The sequence below is a fragment of the Melospiza georgiana genome, chromosome 8 (genome assembly GCF_028018845.1).
Source record: "Melospiza georgiana isolate bMelGeo1 chromosome 8, bMelGeo1.pri, whole genome shotgun sequence".
NCBI classification, from domain to species: domain Eukaryota; kingdom Metazoa; phylum Chordata; class Aves; order Passeriformes; family Passerellidae; genus Melospiza; species Melospiza georgiana.
In genome coordinates, this window is record NC_080437.1 from 22,702,704 (window position 1) to 22,723,006 (window position 20,303).

General features: G+C 38.8%; 1 protein-coding gene across 2 annotated transcripts in view; it reads right to left on the reverse strand.

The window, feature by feature from the left end:
- The window catches only part of KNDC1 (kinase non-catalytic C-lobe domain containing 1), a 56,926-nt gene extending 39,263 nt beyond the window's left edge, over positions 1-17,663 (reverse strand). For both annotated transcript variants that reach the window (XM_058028736.1, XM_058028735.1), the window contains exons 1-3: positions 17,462-17,663; positions 12,740-12,938; positions 9,403-9,461 (exon numbers count right to left, since the gene is read on the reverse strand). In XM_058028736.1, the coding sequence (XP_057884719.1) occupies positions 9,403-9,461; positions 12,740-12,938; positions 17,462-17,563 (360 nt within the window). In that variant the 5' untranslated portion in view covers positions 17,564-17,663. The remainder of the gene's footprint in view (positions 1-9,402; positions 9,462-12,739; positions 12,939-17,461) is intronic.
- Between the last annotated feature and the right edge of the window lie 2,640 nt (positions 17,664-20,303).

The window sequence follows — 20,303 nt, forward strand, 5'->3', positions numbered from 1 at the left end:
GATTTCTAGTAGAGCTTCTCCCTCAGGGCGTTGTCTTCCAGCTAAAGAATATTACATGAAGTAACTGTTTCTTTCACTAATGCTGTTTCACCATCTGGCCCTGGAAATTTATGTTATTGCAAATTTTGTCAGGTTGGTCACTAGTCTATTCTGACACTCTTAATTGAGTCAAATTTTTGATAATTCTCCATAACGAAGACTTGCAATGTATGAAGCTATTGAAGGTCCCACAAGATAAAAACATGTTCAAAAAAATGACATAGCTTTTTGGCTACAGCTTTCTTTGAAAAACTCTTTTGCATCTTATTCATTTGCAAACATTGCAGACATCAGGTAGCATTTCTGTGTTTTGAGAGATTTGAAAAATATCAGGTTTTCATTCTTTTGTAAGTTTTTTTCATACTTTTTGACTAACCTCAGGGTTTCTTTTCAGGTCTTCTTTGACAGAAGTTTTTTTTTTTAAATAAATCTTAAGATACATTTACAACAGTCTCTGTGCACCTGCGAACATAATTTTAACAGCTACAGATCTGGCTTTCCATATGGCTCTGTTGATTGTTGTCCATAGAGCAATTTTGGCTTTCCGTATGGCACTGTTGATTGTTGTCCATAGAGCAATTTGCCAGCATCTATAGTAGTAATCACTTTGTAAAGGAATACTGTCAATTCAAAGCTATACCCAGAAATGAGGAAAAAAATTACAAATTTTTCAAATGGACCTCAATACAGTTTCAAAAAGCTGCTGTTATTTTAACTACTGTACTAAAGACAGATCTATCTTAAGCCATTGACTGTTATCTCAGTAAAGATTCATTTTCTTCTTGGAAGTCACATGAAGATGAACATGCCCAGAATCTTGAGCAAATTTAAACCATGCTATTTGCAGGAAATTACTCATGTATTTGCAGAGTGAAGAAACAAATTAAGAACAGGTTTCTTACTTCCATCCCCCTTTTAGGCTCCCTTAATCACAAAGATAAGGCACCCCAACACGAATGAGTAGCACACCAATTGACTCTTCTCCTGCATGACTGAATAAGTATAATTATGACAGGTAAGGAAGAATGCTGAAAAAAAAAAAAAAAACCTGCTGAAGACCTCAGAGGTTTAGATAGCAGAAGTTACTCACATTTATCTTTAAAGCTTCTTGAACAATGGTTTTTTAAAAAAACTCCCTTTGAAACAGAGCTTCATGTGTCACAGCTCTCCTTATGATTTATCAGCCATTAACCTCCTTACTTTTAAGTTACTTGCCATAGGTAATTAATTTATCACTTAATTAAGGTAACACAACTTATTCCCTGTAGGCATAGAAACAAGGAAGCCTGAGAAACAGTTATATGCATGCTGAGCAGACTGGCTCTGTCTTCCCTCAGCTGTGTAGGATTTTTTTTTTATTTTATAGCAAATACAATATTAGTCATAGTACTGAAGTATGTTATTAAAAAAAACTCTACTCTTAAACCTTAGAGACGGTGCCTACTGGTAAAGTCTGTCACTCTGAGTAATGCATTCACATCATTCTGTATTGAGGGATACTTATTACAGATTTTGGAAGTAAAAACCTGAACTTTCATATAAGAACAGTATGGGCCAATACACTAGAATAGCATTCCAGTTCTTTCACCATGACATGAATCAATGACATCCAGAATGACACATAAAATATCCATTACTGTACAATAACCAATTAACTCTTCCTTAACAAAATAATCTATGTAGATTTCTATTTTTTCTCTATCAGGATCATATATAAGATGAACTGCAAAATGTAAAAAGCTGGTCAGACACTTCTATATTTACCTCTCTGCATAATACCTTCAAATCACCAATTTTCACAGAACAGCTGGAGGTGACAGAAGCAGCCAAGGTAGGTAGCTCTCATTGTATATTACAGGAACATAAACATTTGGTGAGGGAGGGTTGGGGGTTGATTTCAGACTGGTCACGTTTTTAGTTTGATTGTTTCACAGGGGAATGTTTTCTGCCAAAGTAAACTTTGCTCCTTCTCTACTTAAGCATAGAAGCAGTATTACAGTCAAGAGAAAGAAGAAATTTGTTTGGGGTTTTTGGTTGTTTTGTAGGGCTTTTTTTGTTTTAGGGTGTTTGTTTGTTGGCTTGTGGGTTTGATTTTTTTTTTTTTTTGTTTGAGTGGGTTTTTTCCCCTGTTTTTGTTTGTTTTAGTTTTAAACTTGGTGAAATGGCTAAAAAGTTCAAGAATCCTGGAGTATGCATATACAAAGAGATTAATTCACAACATGTTGCAAGGTTATCTAAGAAAACTTAAGTCACACTAAATACATTTCCCAAGAGACACTATCCTCAGCTTCAAAAGCATGTTCACAGTTATTCTGCTAAGGTTTCCCGAAATGCTGTAACTAAGAACAGTGACATGTGAGTGACAACCATTTTGTCACAATCCTGAAGGCTCTGTTGACTAAATCTCAACAACCTAATCCTCTACAACCATCTAATTCACAGGGGAAACTGAACTAGTCTTGAAACTTTAGCTGGAGATTAAGAAGGCATCTACTATCTATTTCTAAGTCAATCATTTCCTGAACCTTTCAGAAATAGTGGCATTTTATAAATGTACTCATACGCTGGTGAAATGGCTTTATTTTCAGTTTGTGCAAATGGTAAAAATTAATTGCCATTGTTTCAGGGAGTATAAATTATCCCGATCCAGAGTAGCAATGATCTTTCAGTGACCTGAATATCCACATAAAACAGACATAAAATTAATGAAAGAGGAGTCTTTTGATAAAAATTAATGATAAGGCATAATTCCATGGTGCTGTTAAGGGTTTGGGATTACATTTCAACAGCACTGTTAACCATTCTAAGGAGTAAATGATGGAAATAAGTGGAAAGGACCAGAGAAAACTAAGACCAGTATGATGATGGATCCATCAAAGAAATGAGTTTGAATGGGCAGCACCAGAAACTGACAGATATGAGGACTAAAGAAGACAACTTCATCCATAGCTGAGAAAGTATCAGCACCAATGAGTTTACATGGAAGAGGTTGGAGACAAACAACTAATCCAAAACATCTGTGCATCTTTAGCATTAAGAAGCCCAGAGATTTATGGCACTGTGCATGTGTAACAGGAGAAAACAACCTCTTCTCTTTGCCATAGTTTTTTGCCCATGATGAAAGCTATCCACAAATTTATCCAACAAAACCCTTCAGGCTTCAAAAAAAGTAAATTGCAACAACAAAACCCATCTGTTTTAAGAGAGAACGCAAAGGTCTATCTTCACTCTCAATCTTTTCCACACAAAAATTTTTAAATAAGATAATTTAAAAATTCTTTTATACATCAGGGCAGAATCTTCAGAAATCTTAGGGGAAATGTTATATATCTTAACTTTAATAATGCCAAGACCAATATGACAACTTTGCAACTCCAACTTCAGGACTAAGCAACAAGCTGTAGGTTTTTGAGGTAATCAAGTTATAAACTTTAAGATAGCCTATGCATTAAAAGGAAAAAAAAAAAAACAAAATGACTGACGTAAAAAAATTCCATTGGCCTCATTCTTCCTTTTGTTAACTTTGTGTAAAGCATCTAAAGGGTGTTTGCTCAGTCCTAAGTTCCTGAAAGGGACCTCAACTGGGATGGTGATGTAAAAGCAAGAACAGGAAGATTCCATTTTCTCTTCTATAGCGCAGTAGAGGCAGACGTAACAAATGAAAGTAATTTATTTTGTCACTGAAGGAAAAGACAGGTTTAAATAATGCTCAGGAGATGGAATGGTTTAGACTACAGGAAGAGATAAGTTACCATTTGCTGATGACAAGCCTTACTGCTGTTAGATAGAATTAGTCTCATGGGGAGGCTACACAAAACTAAGGGAAACAGAATTGAAGAAAAAAGGCACTAGGTGGTTCAAAAGACTTGCTTCCCCCGTCAGATAAACACAAAACCAAAAACCCATCTAGGAGAACATATAAAAGTTTTCTTTTTTCATCCTGCATTGAGAGCAAAAGAAAAATAGAACAATAGAGATAATATCACAGTATTCAAAGCTACTGCTTTAAAAGACTAGCAAAGTCACAAAGACAAGACTTCCTTTATACTGTCTGCTGTTTGGATTTGGGAGAAAGATGAAGGCTTTCACATTTAGAGAAAGACCAACAGCTGAGACATGAGCACTCAGTCAGTAATGATCAGGTACTGAAAAATACTGCAGCATGAAACTGTCTGCTGAGTTTTTTTCAGTAAGCCTGATATATATATATATATATATACACACACACATACATACACACACACCCCCTGAACCTTTCTTTATCTATTCTGCAGAACACTATGTTTCATTTGAAACTTCAATCCATGCATTTATACCATTTATACTTACATAAAATATTCACATGTATACTGCATTTATCACTCCAACTGCCTTGTCACATTTCATAGGAAAAAGCTATATGAATCTTAATAATTTAGTATTCAAAAACAATGAAATAACATTTTATTTTGTATCTTTTCTATTTGCAGCATTTCTACCACTTCACATACATTTGTTTCTTTTCAAGGTTGGTGAAATGCTTGGACTTATTTTAAAATATAATATAAATCAACTACAGCCCACTGCAAGTTGACAGTCATGACATTCTAACAAAGATAGTGACAGCATTCAGCCTCTTCCAGCTGTGATTCTCTCACAGGTGAGGTATCAGCACACCCCACTCCTGTCTTGATAGACAAAAGCAAGAACAAGCTCTGGATGAGAAAAAGACGCAATGTGAACTTCACTTTCTTCCCCATCACTAACCCATCCTTCTCTTCAAGGTAGTACTTAACTCTGTATCACTTTTTCAGTTCTTTTAATTTCTGAAGGTTTTCATCCTGCTGCACACTGAGGCTTCTAAACTACTGCATCTTATCACCTCCAAATACTGAAATAAGTTATTAACAGAAGTATTATCCAATCATCCTTAGATTAAAAAAAAATAGACAAGAGTGAAAATTCACTGATTTCTATTATAAAGATTCACTAGAACAAGCAAAACTGAATAGCCACATTATTAAATGATTATAAATGCAAGCTCACACATGGTGGACATCAGTCCTTCATCTCACTGAAAGCTCATATCTTAGAAATGTGGTGTTCCACATCAATGAACCTCTGTGTGAGACTCAATGGCAGTTTTGTGATGCAGACAAATAGCTATTTGAAACTGGTTTGAGACAGGCAATGTTTTTAACCTGAGGCAATCTTGTATTGTAGTGATAGAAGTAAGGCTATTAATGAACTCAACAATATTTAACTATTCATGTTGAGCCTCCCATTGGTCAAATTTCACAAGTCTAACACTGTACTGCTCAGGGCAAGAAAATGAAATAGGAACCATTTTCATCAGGAAAAAGGCTGAAGTTCTTCCTATTTAGAAGGCAAAATCAGGGCAAATTTTAGAAGTAGTCTCAATTATGTATTTTTGCATCTCAGCCTCTTCCTGTCTTTGAAGAACAGAAAAATTCACATTCTTTGTTGTTCTCTACAGTATGATGAGTAGAAAATGATAAAATTAGACACTAGTATTTATAATCCAGATGTCTCTAATGGACTTCTAGCTCAAGATTCAGTGAGAACAAAGACATGGTCAATACTTGCAATAGCAAATTAAGGCACAACTTCCAGCTTAGAGGAAAAGGAGAAACAGATATTTCCATCAATGCAGGCAAGTGACAGCTTCAGTCATCTGAAAACTTACAGAGCACAGTTATATCATATGCCTGCATCTGCATGAAGAAAAGAAGTGCAAATGATACTAAGTGTACTGTACAGAAATTCACCTTTTTTAGCAGTTACAGTATGGATCATAACTCTAAAGTGTAACTCCTATCCTCTCTCTCCTTTCAGCATCAGTTCTTAACAGTACATCTACTAGAGCACAATGGTAATGGAAGTCTGTAAGGAGATAGCACAGTTAGAGGAAAAAAATAACATGAACAGATAGACAGGAGATTCTCTGTTTTAATTCAGTACTGTCCTAGAGCCCAGCAGTACCTGCTTGGCTGCCTTCCTGTCCTTGTACGGCAACTATGTAAACACCTGGAAGCGGAGAACATTCCAGAACTACCCTACTCAATGCCACTCCAACTACTTAGCAACACAGTGATTTCAAGGTCTCTTCAGTTGCTCAGAAACTGCAATCCTTCCTCCAAGCCCAGAGGATGGAACTGTGGCAGCACTAAAGTCACCATGGAAAGTTCAGCTGCACTTCACTGTCATTACCACAAGCCCCTTTCACAGCTAATTCCTTCTTAACCATGTTTCTCTCTAAAAAGTCTATTTTACACCTGATACTGAAACTGAAGGGCTGGTTTTCACCTTCCAACTCTCAGCAGTAACTGAAGCTGGTGCTATTATTCCTACTTAACAAATGGAGAGCAGGTCAAGAAAGAAGGCACAAGTCTAAAACCAACCACATGAAATCAATTAATTTTCAGTCTTGTGCATTGTCATTTGGACAAAGCTTTAGATCTCTAGTTATTTGAAATTCCAACTAGAAACTGACATCTTTAATAGTGTTGTTTCAGACACCAGGACAGTAATGCATTTCAATTTGTTTCCTGTGTCTATTACCCTTGTGTGCTTGTGAGTGCCAGCTAAGTTTAGCAACTAATTAGGCTGGAGTCACAATACCATTAGAGGTCTGGATCAGTAATTCACCAAGCAGGAAACAAAACATCTCTTGTTGAAATAACTGTAGCTTTAATTGAAGGATTTTTAAAAGAAGAGTTCAAGGGGAAGAAGTCATCCAGTAGCCATACAGATCTCATTGTGTGCATTTTAGAAGCCACAAAATAGGTTGCACTCAAATCAAGCAAAATCTCTGGCTGACATAACTATTTTAAAGGAGCCAAGCTTTGACACTAGAGTAACAGCTATCAAAGATCATCCTGAACATAATTAGTAGTTCCAAAACCAATTTTTTTCTCTTCATATTGAAATCAGACCATTTCAATACAAACATTACTTGCCATTGTTCTAAACAAAGTAGACCAAGCAGCTGAAAAACTCCAACAAAGAAGAACCAAGTCAGGTCATCACCAAGGAAGGAGCAAGCACTTAATTCAAGACACTTGACACCCCTGTATAAAGGGCAGCTTATTGTAATCGAAGAATTTCATAACACTGAGAAAACACAACAGGCCAGGAGATGTATACAAAGCACTACTATTCTGCTACTGCAATAGCAAAAGGTTATAATAGGGGTAAGGGGATAGAAAAAAGTCTCAATACTTTTGGAAAAGAGAAGAACTTGAAGTATCAACACCAAGAAGGAAATGGTCAACTTGGAAAGATTACAGTATTATAAAACCCTTGAAACAAGTACATAAGCATTAACCTACCGGAGGTCTTGAAATCTGCAAAAGTTAAAACAAGCAGAGATCACTATGGAATCCTTGGCAGAAGTTGGTCTGGTACTAAAGCACTTAAAAATTCAACCAAACTCTACACATGGTAAGAGGTAAAGCTTTGAAAGTTTCACAAATAGTCTGAATCCTATAAATGGCTGACCAAATGCACATAAATCCCAGAGTAAAACAATATATTTCTGCCTTAATGCAGGGGAAAGCCCTTGCTTTTCTGCCTTGTGTATTGCTCTAGGGTAGTCAGGGAAAAACAGCTGAGGCAACAGGACACTGTCATAGCCCTGCTCTCCCTGCTTTGGAAGGCCTCCGAACTTGCTAGATGAAGAGACAGCAGCAACTTACAGAAATCAGTGCACTCAGCCCATCTCACAAGAGACAAGGCAGAGCATGTCAACTTCTTCACACAAATGTGTACCTTCATGTACCTTCACTGACCTTTGCAAAAGGAGTAAAAGGGTCAATGTTCAGAGCCACTCCTGACTCAAACAGCTTTCACTGAATGTTTAATTGATTGTGCTGTGCTTGGGTTTGGGATTCACTGGGGTTTAACAGGCCTGTACATGCTGAAAGAGAAGAGTTAAACAACAGATCTATACACAGATATGTTTTATCCAAATGGAATACAATGGCTTTGTCTAGCAGATGGAACTAAAATTTCAGGTCACTTAGTATTACCAAAGTCTTCCCAAATTCCTATTTCACCTTGTTCCATCTCCTTAGTCTTTGAAACTCTTTCAGTGTATCTATTTACTTTATGCAGACAAGTTACCTTGTAAGCATTTTTGTGTCAAGTCTTGGAAACTTGTTAAGGGATGAAGAACATATTTATGTAAAATCCTTAGTACAGCTTCAGAAGCACAACAAAAAGAAAGAAACAAAAACCAGTCACCTTTGGGTCTCGCTTTCCTCAACCACATCTAAATATAAAGGCTTATACAGTTGCCAAGTTTGCAGGGAACGCAGGCCACCTCTTAACAATCCTTGTCCTCAAAGAAAGACTCCCCAAAAACCATCATGGGGATGAGGAGGAGAATGAGCACAAAAATCACTAGATCTCTGCTGGCATATGTACATACATTAATAAAGCATAGCAACGACTGAATTTCTGAATTTTTGCCTCTTTAACCTTCAAAGACTGCACTATTTCAGATTCTATTCTGCCACCCTTCCTGCCTTATCATTCTCATTTAACATGTGGTACTTCACACTTCCAAGGTTCACTTTTCCTCCTCCTCCTTCCCACCTCCCCCCATCAAGAAACAGAGAACTATAAACATGACTATGAAGGCTATGACTCTGAAAAGCAAAAGATATTTGTTTCAAAATATAAAGAACCAGATTTTTTAAAATATTCCTTGAGTTAAATGCGTTGCTAGTTAAAGCATTTGAATTATCTAAGAATACATGCCATAAAAAATATTGTATTAAGAAAATGGATATTAAGCAAGCAAGTGCTCCTTTAGCAGGCAATGAGATGGTTGACTTGGGAGGCTAATGAATTAGTATAAACAATTTAAATCTAATTTAATTTAACAATGTAGAGCATTTGTGCATTGCAAAGCAACAGACAGTAATCTGTTTCTTCATTAAATCAAAGATAAAACTGCTTATTACCCTTCCCTGAATTATTTTATTGAAGAGGATAGCAAACAAATTTTATATTTAGTCATAAAAGTTCATGGCTAGTCCCCAAACAAGTCAATGTAACCAGTGAAGGGTACCAGTGAACATAATATAGGCCAGCTGTGGTTTAGTGTAACACATTATTCAGCCAAAATAGATTCTCACATTTTAACAGTTAGTGAACAAATGTTTATGCCAAAAATTAATATGGCATTTTAAGTTTACTTTTTATTTTCACAAAACATATCTAAATAGCACCATATACTACTCACAATCTTTAGAAGTTCTAAAATTATATACTGAGAATGCTGAGCATTTGGTATTGCCAGAGGTACTAAAAGTATTAACCTCTCCCTCTATTTTACAGATAAATTTATGAACTTGCCTCAAAAGTGTTACCGGTGATATCAAATTCTGGTGGAACAAAGGCACCTTCTGGATCATCTTTGAAAACAAAAAGAAACATGCCAGATTAGAAATTAGTCTTGTTTACAAAAACCACAAACCAACTTGATGATACAAGTGTAATGACATGCTCCTATCTGATACAAAAGAAACCTTGTACAGCAGTATTTTGGTTCACTCCAATCCACTGTACAAAGAACTTGTTATCCATGTTTATAGTGCTGGAAGTAAAATAAAGTGTGGTTTTCAAGCTCTCTCCAAAGAGGTATCATAACTTCCCTACTAAGAAACAAACCAGATTAAACACTCACAAAGAAATACATTTAACATGTCTAAAACTTCTTACCTTCAGGCATTTATGTTTGCACCCAGTTATCACCAAAGCTGGTGTGGCTCAGCTGTGGCTTAGAGGTTTGACTTGATTAACTGGACAGTTCTACTCACTATTTTCCATTACAGACCTGGGAGATAAGGGTTCAAGCAGCAAAGCCAGCCTGAACAGCTAATTGCTTCTTCATCTACAGGCCAGCTTAGAACTCTGACCTTCCTGCTTAGTTTGTTTTACTTATGATAAAAGAGTAGAGGAAGTAAAGAGCCCATGCATGTGCTGCAGAGCAGAGAACTGAGCTACTGCAGCAGCCAATTCTGAGTGAGGAGGTGGAAAGAAGAAAAGAACATGTTATGAGAGTCTGATGCTGTTTCTGTATCCAAGCAGGTACACAGCATCACACTGCACTTACGTCACATGAACCCAGTAAAGAACATCAAGGAATTCAACAGGAGCACAACAAAGCAGCCTACTCTCCACATACATATCCAACTCACCTAGTCTATCCTTCTGGGAAGTCAAGATGATTGACATGCAAAAAGCATGTTTCCTTTCTCAACAAGAAGAAAAAAATAGTATGTTCAGAGGCATAGCATAACCATCATAACTTCAGTTTTAATTCTAAATCATCATAACTTTAGCTTTTGTGCCTGTACTTTAGAGTGAAATGCAAAGTTTTTATTAAAACCAGTTTTGTAGCAGAGACTACTAGAGAGGACTTTTTAAACATATTCATACGTTGTAGCTAGGTGGTATGGATGACTAGAAACAGTAACTGCTTTACAGCTCTTTAGGACATTCCCAAACGTACTTTCCTACTGAAAAAGAGGGCTATGCAACCAATTTTGCATTTCTTACCCACCACCACATTTTTTCCTGATTTTGGGGGTGGGCAGAGGATGCTGAAGGGGAGGGGAACTAACAGAGACATGTTTTGTTCTCCCCCTCCCCCACCTGCAGACTACTTCTCCTTTTTATCTCCCCACTACCTTTTCCCTTTCCTTCCACAGAACACTTTAAAGGCTGTAAAAGTATTTAACTTATCACTGGTACAGCTCACTGTATTCTTTTAATATAATGTTTACAATGGGAATGTGTGTGATCTGAAGAGACAAGAAGGTATCAGAGCCCTTGGCAGAGTATCCTATTGAATGGTTTTCACTTTAGCACCACAGAACTTGCAGGAAGCAGAACTTGCTGCTAAAGCAGAGATGACAGCCTGTTCACTTTCTCTCACTGGAAAGCAAATCCAGAGGTTATAATTTTCTTCTGGAAGAATAAATCCATAGGCAACAACTGCAGGGAAGCAAAAAGGACAACCTCCTCAAGTGCCTCCAACACACTATCTTTTAACCAAACAGTAACAGAATCTGAGAGAAAGAGCCAAAGACACAGTGAAGCCTGAGAGAAATAGAACACAGGTGTCACTTTTTTGCATTCCTATGGAAAACATATCTCTCTTTAAAGAGAACTAATGAAAAGTCTTTTCCTTAGGGACTAACATGACTTCAGGGAACTAAATCTTCATACATTTGCTTTGCACAGGAATTTGTTCTCCCACATTTTAAGTCCATGAATACAGCATTCCTGGATCAATTGTTTGCCAGCTATTCAATTAGACTAGAACATTTAAGAAGGAATTGATTTTTCTCTTCCCCAGCTACAAGCAAAGATCTTAGCTGAGGGGCATTTTTCATCCACTAGATTTATGTTCTTCAACAAGTCTTTCATACACCCTTGGCTTATACAAAGCCAGCTTCTTTTTATTTTTTAATTTCAAGGTATGACAAGCTCCTTAAAATAAAAGAAATTGATTCCACATTACCCTATTAATATGTAACTAAAAGTTGTCTCATGTCTATTTAAGGAATTTAATTTAAAAAACATCACAACAATTATGAAGGTATATTTTAATCTTTATTAATTATATTTTATGATGTTTCATTTATATGAAAGACTAACTGTAAAAAGGCAAAAAATCTTCATTTGTTGCAATGGTATCTTATCTCATTTTGTTCTAGTATTTTTTCTAAGTACTGTGATCTAGATTTTGTGCGAAAGCATAAGCATCCTGACAGAGATTTAAAAATAAATTAGGCTAAAGAAATCACAACAAAAACTTGACTGGTATGCATCTGGACTAGAATGGTTCTCCTAGTTATGAGCCAACATAATTTTAGAAGTACCATAGAGTAAGAGCTGTTTGGTTTTCTTACTCTTTTTCTGTAAAATCATTAAGAGACTGAAGACCTATCATCTTGAGATGCATCACATGAGAAAGGACCAGCAACCATAACATGCTTTTTTTGTCCAAGCTGAAACAAGAAGTTTTTTAAAGTCAAGCATCTCCCTGTTCATCTGCTATGATACCTGAACATCTTCCATGCTACTAAATATTGTTTTTTTAACATATTAAAATTCATTTCTCAATCAGTCCCAATACTCCGCAAGTCTGAAAATCATTACTTAAAAAGTAATAATATTTATTCAAGAGAGAGCATAAAAAAACAAGGCCTTTATTTGAGAGAACTTTCCTTTTTAATAGCAAATATGCAATAGAATTGCTCCATTTTTATGGCCACAGTCACCAAGATACACCGACTATCAGACTTCTCTAGAAACAGAATATATCTGTGACATCAGAAGATCCATAAGAGGTGAAGGACATGCTTTACAAAGGTAGAGACTTGCACACACAAGTACATAATCTGTGTGTTTAAAATGGAAATAAAGAAGACCTATCACCTGGATAAGTCTTAAAATAACTAGGAGGAATTTTCTAAGCAAATTCAGAACAGCCTTTGTTCATCAAATATAAAACTGAACATGTAGTTTCACATGAAAATATACACAACCCTTCCCAAATAAGTTTTATTTTATCTTTATTTTAATTGGAAGTCTTAAAAATAGAATGTAATATTTTACTGCAGTTTCTCGCCATGAGTTTGCACAGTTCTAAAACAAACAGCCTGGGAACATAAATACTCACCACTGAGCTGTTCCATGAAGCATACATTGCCATTGGTGTTAAAAGCCAAAGTGTCAGGAGTGATGCAGAGTGTCTGGAAGATTGCAGAATGGGCAATGCTCTTCAAAGAATGGCAACACTCCAGGCAAATTGCCCAAATATCTTGCTCAGTAAGACAGCTATCCCGCAGTGACAAAATATCAGCAAGGGACACATTCTCCTGCCAAGATATGAATTAATAAATTACCCTGGATTTCATGACACTACTTTCTGTATCATAGATTATATTTGACAGAATTGGCTACAAGTAATGTTTCCAGCAAGTTCTCAGACTTTCTAGGACACTGATTAACACCCCAAGAAACACCAAGTGCATGACTTTGCTCTTAACACAGAGATGTTTTAAGAAGCACAGTTAACCTGAACAAAGATATCACAGTATGCCAACATAAAAAAAATTACTATGGGAGATATGTAAGTTACATAAACACTACATCAAAGGAAACAGACCACTTGGAGGTAAAAGCAGAGAGACTAAATGAAAACATTTCGTCTCATCCCTGCCTTTCAAGCTTTCCCAGGTGTCTTTATATAAACTACTTAAAAATTCTCTTCACAGCAATTCTCCCTACCATTTGTGAACTGGGAAAAAATACCTTTTACATTGGCCTGTCTTAAAAATGATGCTGTTGCGAAGTTTAGTGGTGTAGACCATTTAATAAACTTTGAAAAGCCAAACATGCCATAGAAGAAGTGTTTTTATATTTGGACTTAAAACCAAACACTTTGGTTGTCCTAGGCCTTCCCATTATATCCAAAGCTTTTAGTGATCAAAACAGCTCATGGGCAAAGTTTCTAAATTGCTGCCCTAAACTGCAGTCAACTCGTATTGACCCTATTATCACAGTAAGGCTATGAGTCCATTCCCAAACAAATGTGTTTCTGACGTGGCTTTCCTGGTCAAGATGTTCAGAAACATTGCTTGGCTCAAAGCAACCAGACTCTCTATGGATATTTTTGGAAAACAAACCCAATACATTACCCATAGCTACAGAAGTCTTCATGAACTTAAAGGAACGAGGAGAAAAAAACAACAAAAAACCCAAACAAACAAAACATCAATTCCATCTATAAGGAAAAGTAAGGTAACAAAAATGGAAGGTAATCTACAGCAGTTACTTTGTATCACAGCTATAACTACTATTAGCTACACAGTGACATTAAATATATCCTTAACAGAAGATGCAGATATACATTGCTTAGCAGAGAGAAAAAATAAATTATGCCATAATCAGCAAAAGAAGATGTGAACTATCTTACAGCTCAGAAAATTGCAGTAGTTTAAACTTTTAATCCCTTGGAGAACAGTTAAAAATTTCTTTACCTACTCCAGCACTGGAGAACATCAATGATATTTGGATTAACACATACAGAAAGGGTTAACAGTTTATTAACCTGTCTTTCAGAGAATTAAGCATCGCTTTCATAATATCCTTCAAATAAGAAACAAACCTCAGTCCACAAGTGTATTGTGCTTTTTAGTCTAAAGTATAATGCTTAATAAATAAATATGAGATTAGAAATAAAGCACACTCATTGCTGTTTGGCAAACTTAACTTCTCAATGGTCTTATTTTTTATAGACATGGCCTAGACGTGGATTGATTTACTAATGGCAGCATTATTTCAGTGCCTTCTAGCACTAATCATGGATCCTGGTCTCATCAAATTCAGTCCTACATAATAATGAGCAGCAAAAGATCTCAGCACAAAATCTTATTTTCTGTGTGCTATGCTCAGTACAATTGTGTAATGCTGCCATCAGAGTGTGAGGGTGGATAAGGAGGCTTTGCAAATTTCCATAGAGAAGCTGTTGCAAGCATGAAGAGCAGCAGAGAGGTTCCTCTATCTGCAAACAAAAACACATGGCAAACTCTCCTACAATCATTAGGCTTTGAAACTGACCAAACTGAGCAGTGGGATAAGGACAGGCTTGGAAAGAGGCAATCCACTTCTTATTTTATGGCCAGCAAAAAAGTAAAAAATAGAAACTCTATGATCAAAGCAATGAATGAGCAATTATTTTTAACTCTCCTAGAATCCTCCAGGTAGGTGACACGATGGCATTTGTCACAACAGAGAAATAAAAGAATGATTCACTAATCAAGATGCAAAACTAAGTTTGATCTGTGCATATGGAGACATAAGAGGCTCAATTTAGAGTGTACATGAAAAAAATTAAACCTGCAATCTTTAAGACAGCCTCAGCATCACATTCCAGTCACAATAAGGACTTGAGAGAACTTTTAAGTTAAGTTTTGAGGTTGAACTCCACTGCAGATAATAATTACCAGCAATGATATCTACAGCACAAACCTACAAAACATCTTTGTCTTGTGGTTATTTGGGAAGTAAACAAAAGGCAATGCTCAAATGTCAGATAAGCTTAGTTTATCTTCCTTCCCAGGGATGAGAAAGTTATGTCATACAGAAAAAGAAAAAAAAAAAAGAGAAAAGGAAAAAAAGTCCTATGAATGTTCCATGGCTTCCATCAGCAGTGGATGGCTAGGTAAAAATAAAACTAACAAAGAAAAGATAAAGCAAAATACCACCACCACCATATTGCAGGCCTTTCTATTTCCAGCGCTTCAGGGCAGCAAGTTACCTACTTCAGAGAAAACACAAATTTCCCAAATGATCACCCTTCCTTGACCTTAGTTATTAAAGCTGCTGTTGCAGCTGAGCAAGGCCTTTGTAGAGAATGAGGCATTGAAAACACCGAGACTTGCATTTGGCTGGCTTGTATCTCCAAAGCAACACAGACCAAGAGGTACCACTGTGGAAAAAACCATCCTTTTAACACTCAAACACAGGAGGTTCTGGCAAGCTGAAACTTCTGGTGAGCAGCTGCTTCAGTACTTCGGACCACTGGAAGCCTCTTCATTCAAATGGTAAATATCAGAGACACTGAAGCCTCTTTTTTGTCTCTTTCAGCAAAAGACACTTGTGTCTGGTTTTAATATGAAAATGTCTGGTTTTAACACTAAGAACTACAAAAAGTAAACCTGTTGCCCAACCACACTTAACTACTCACTTTAGTTTTCAGCTTTCTCCCAGGTTTTCTTCAGCAAGTACAAAACTGTTCAGTAGCATATAATTAAGCAGAGATAATTAAGAGAGAGTAGGAATAAAAAAATTAATTGGCCACATACCATTTCTTAAAATTTTTGAAATCAAATATTAAGGAGTATGAAATGAATAAAGTTCTAGTAAAGAGAGGAAATGGAAACACACCCTCATCCTTAGCATTTTCTACTCTTCAGCTCAGGTAGATTTCTGCTTCACATATTGGCAAAAAACCACCTGCATCAGACACCAACATCATTCTTTATACTTGGTACAATGACAAGAAGAGCAGACTCCACTAAATGACTAAGCAGCTCAGAGTTCAGTACAACAGCACTCACAGCCTTCTCACACCTTTTTGCCACGATAATTCACACAAACTTCAAAACATTCTATTCCAGAATCATAGAAAATGTGGCAAATGCCATCCATTACATTCATCACATCTGAAGAAAAACACCAGGTTGGCTTGGTAAGCTCTCTTATTACTCTTCAAAGCAGCTCTTTTTTATTAACTTATCTAGTCACCAGGTGATAGGTCATGCTCATTCTCCCAAGAAAAATACTGAAACTCTATGTTTCTGTAATAATTAAATAGATAGGACTCATGGGAACCCACAATCAAAGTATACATTGAGCAGGTATGAAAAATAGGTTCCGTACTTTCTTGTACAGAAGCGTTGACCCTTAGCCTTCTCCATTCCGAGAAAATACTCCAAGTATTTAAGCCAATGTGTAAAAAATAAGGCTATTACCACCTTCCACCAAGATTTTGCATGGGCCAGCCTGAAAGGGCCTACAGCACTGAGCACTACAGACAGTGGAAAAGCCAAACTGCCAAGCCAATCGGTGACTCAGGAAAGCTGAAAGGGGCTTTGCATTTTCAAACTCACATTTAACTCCTGATTCAGCATGGATTCTTGACATGGCAACTCAGAAAGTTTGCAAGATTTGGTTCGGGGAATGGGCAGCTCACATACACCAAGCCTTTACTTATAAAAGCAAAGCATCTCCAAACATTTTGCCCCAACATTCATGGAGGGGTAAGAAACACTTCATGTGAAAAGATATAAAGATGAGCAAGAGCAACAAAAAGCAAGGGCAAAACCAATAACAGAGCCAGACAAATGCAATTACAAGAACTGGTTTTAGCTACAGGTTTTCAGCATAACAACAGAAGAAACAGATTTAACAGTTTAATATTTTTGATTTTTATTTCCCAGTGTCAAAAGCCTTTTAGCACAGGGCAGCAATATACGGCAGTACCAAACAAGTGGTTGGCAGCTTCGGGAAATTATTCTGCCCATGTAAATTTCCCTTGATCGAGTGCGACAAGGACACGTACTTGCCGACTGCAGCATTAACCCACGGCTACGACAGCAGTGACGAGACATCCCGCACTCGAGGACCATGACTTTGCTGTTGTGTGGAGAAGGTGCACGGCAATGGCTCAGCCCAGGCTGGCGGCAGGGACCGCGGGGCAGGAGCACACCCGGAAAGCGAGCGGCGCTGAGCCGCGGCCTGGCCGCTCCCGGGGGCCGCTGCGCCCCCGGCCCGGCCGCCTCACTACAGGTGAGCGCAAGGGCGGCGGCTCCATCCCCGCACCTGCCGCACTCACCTCATCCTCCAGCAGCGTCGGCAGAGGCTCAAAGTCGTAGCAGTTCACTTCCTCCTCCTCCTCCTCATAAAACACGTCCTCTGCAGCGCCAAGAGTCTCCATCCCGCCCGGCGAGGGAGCAGAGGCTTCACCTCCGCAGCCTCCCTGTGCGCTCGGAGCACGGCCCTCGGCCCCCGCCGCGGCTCATGCTCACCCCGCCTGCGGGCTGCCCCCGGCAGCGACCCCCGCGGCGCCGCCCGCCCGCTTTAACCCCCTCCCCTCCCCTGCCGGGCCCGGCCCGGGGCGCCCCCGCCCCTCCGCTCAGGCCCCGGCCCGGGGCAGCGCTGCCATGGCAACGGCCGCCGCCGCCTCGCCCGCGCGGCCTCACTGCGGCGGCTCCCGCCCTCCTGCGGCGCCGCCCGCCCCCGCCGCGCCCCGGGCAGGCCCGGCAGTCACCGGGTACGGCCGCGCACCGCGCTGGGTGCCCGCGGCCCCCGCCCCCGCCGCCGCCCTGGGGTGGCGGTGCCGTGGCCCTGCGCCCTGCGGGGCGCGCCCGCCGCAGTGCGAGCTGCGGCCGCCGGGGCCCCGCGGGAGCCGGGGCCGGTCCCTGCCGGCTGCGCTCTGCGGGCGAGCGGCAGCGGCGGGGAGGGAGGGCTGGCGTCGGGCGAGGGGTGCCTGGCGCCCGCGGTGGCACCGGCCCTGCTGCCGCCGGCGATGATCCGCGCCCTGCCTGCCCGAGCCCTCGGGCTCGCGTTACCGCCCCCGGCTCTCGGAACCGCTGGGTTTGCTGCATTAAGCAGTGTTTACAATTAAGACAGGTGGCCAAGTATTTGCACGCCCGTGGCATAACCCTTGACGCAGTTCGAGCCATAACAATCACAAGCAAAACCAAGGCGCTGTCACCTGCTTGACGTTCATTAGCCCCGGCCCATTTTTGCTGTCCACAGGGCTTAGAGTGCCTCAAGGAACTTCATTAAGACTCGCCTTTGAAATCGACGGTTCACAGTCAAGGATTCCTTCAAAACCACCACCCGCATAAGCCAGTTTTTCATTCAAGTAAACCCCATCGGAAAGCTCAGGTTGTTTTGAGTAAACAGGCTGTAGCCTGGGAATGGGAATCGGCATTTGGTAATGGACAAGTAACCCCTGACCAGGCGTCTCCTGATATAACTTTAAGCCACATAACAATCTTTTATCTTTATTGTAAAAACATAGTGGATGGAGAGAACACTTTTCTCCTGTAATTAAATTTTAGAGCTACTGGAAAATAATGGTGCCAATTTCATTATTCTGTTTTCCTTTATATCTATAATTCTTTGTCAAAATGAAGTATGTTAATTAATCTGTGCATTGTACAATCAAGCAAAGCAAGAGATTTTTTTTTTTAGTATGTGGTGTTCTATGGAAAAGATTAATACTCTATTAAAATAAACATTAACAAACACTGTGACGCAAACAAAGGTACGTTGATTAACTGCCCCATAAAAGTCATCATGCAGTTGTAAGATTTCTCCCAATTGAATGTTATTTGGATACATTCCACAGTCATGGCAAGCTATGGAGAAAAAAGCCAAACTCAGACAGATTGCAGCCTTTCATATATATGCTGACTTCTTACTAACATTTTTGAATTAAATTGATATGAACAATAGATGTACTTACAATCTGGTAACTCAGGCTTTTGTGAACAAGTGTTGAAGCATGGAAAACAATGCCTGGTACTTCTGGAAAAAAAAAAAGGCCAACATTATAAAATATACAAGTTTCCTAAACTGTATTTTACCAGCATTTTTGGCAAAATATTTTCCTCAGGCAGCACAATCTACCCAAGAAGAACCCAAGAATCCAAGAATGGACTTTTGTGGGTTGGACTCAAGTGCATTATTGGAAAAAAAAAAAGAGAGAGAAAACAGAAAAAGTTTCTCTGGTGCCTAAATCAGGCCTAATATCTACACTCACCCATCAATATATCTTAGATGGCACTCCATTGCAATCACTGCTTGAGCATTCACAAATTCTTCTGAAAAGAGATTGTTTAAGGTAAACCTGTGGAAGCTGCACAGAAATTCACATGCTACTTTTGAAAGCATCAATCTTTTTGTTGAGGAATTCCCTTTCTAGTAATTGGGTGATAGGGCATTTCCCTGTGAGGTTAGCAGGCTCAGGTTCACACACCTACCCTGCATTATTTGGACCTGCATTATTTATTTATTGAATCTAGACTTAGGTAGATTTTATCAGAGTAAGTGCCTGACTTACTATCTCCAAGTGATCCAGGATGCTTCAGACCTATCTCATGGTTGCTCTGGTTAACTTGTTTGCTCTACTGAAGAGCTATTTCTATGAAGAAAACAAAATGAAACAAACACAACATTATTCTGTAAACAAAAACTTGTAGTGGACTTAGACTTATTACAAGTGTCTGGGCAGGACAGAACGGTCCCTGGAACTGACATGGTTTGGTATATTTTTTTCCAGAAAAATTGCTATGCTAAGCCTTTGCTCTCATCAATAATAGTGTTGTTTTGTTTTCCTCACAGCTGAGGCAGCTGTCAGAAAAAGCATTGCAACTTGTTTGATACATTCACGTGGCAATTCTCAGGCTAGAATATTCATTCTTATTAACTTCTGCAATTAGTCATGGCTCACGGGGATTGTTGGAGGACATGCAACACTACACAGTTCAGCATTATAAAAAACCCACATGTAGATGAAGCTGTCAGTTTGTCTGCAGTCATATTTTCCATTCTTTTTTTCCACAATATTGCTTAGGGAAGTGTAAGTTCCTAGGAGGTCTTTATTGGTAGGCATTTTTTGAAAAGCATTTTGATGGATGTATGTCTGTGGAAATTTATTTCTGAGT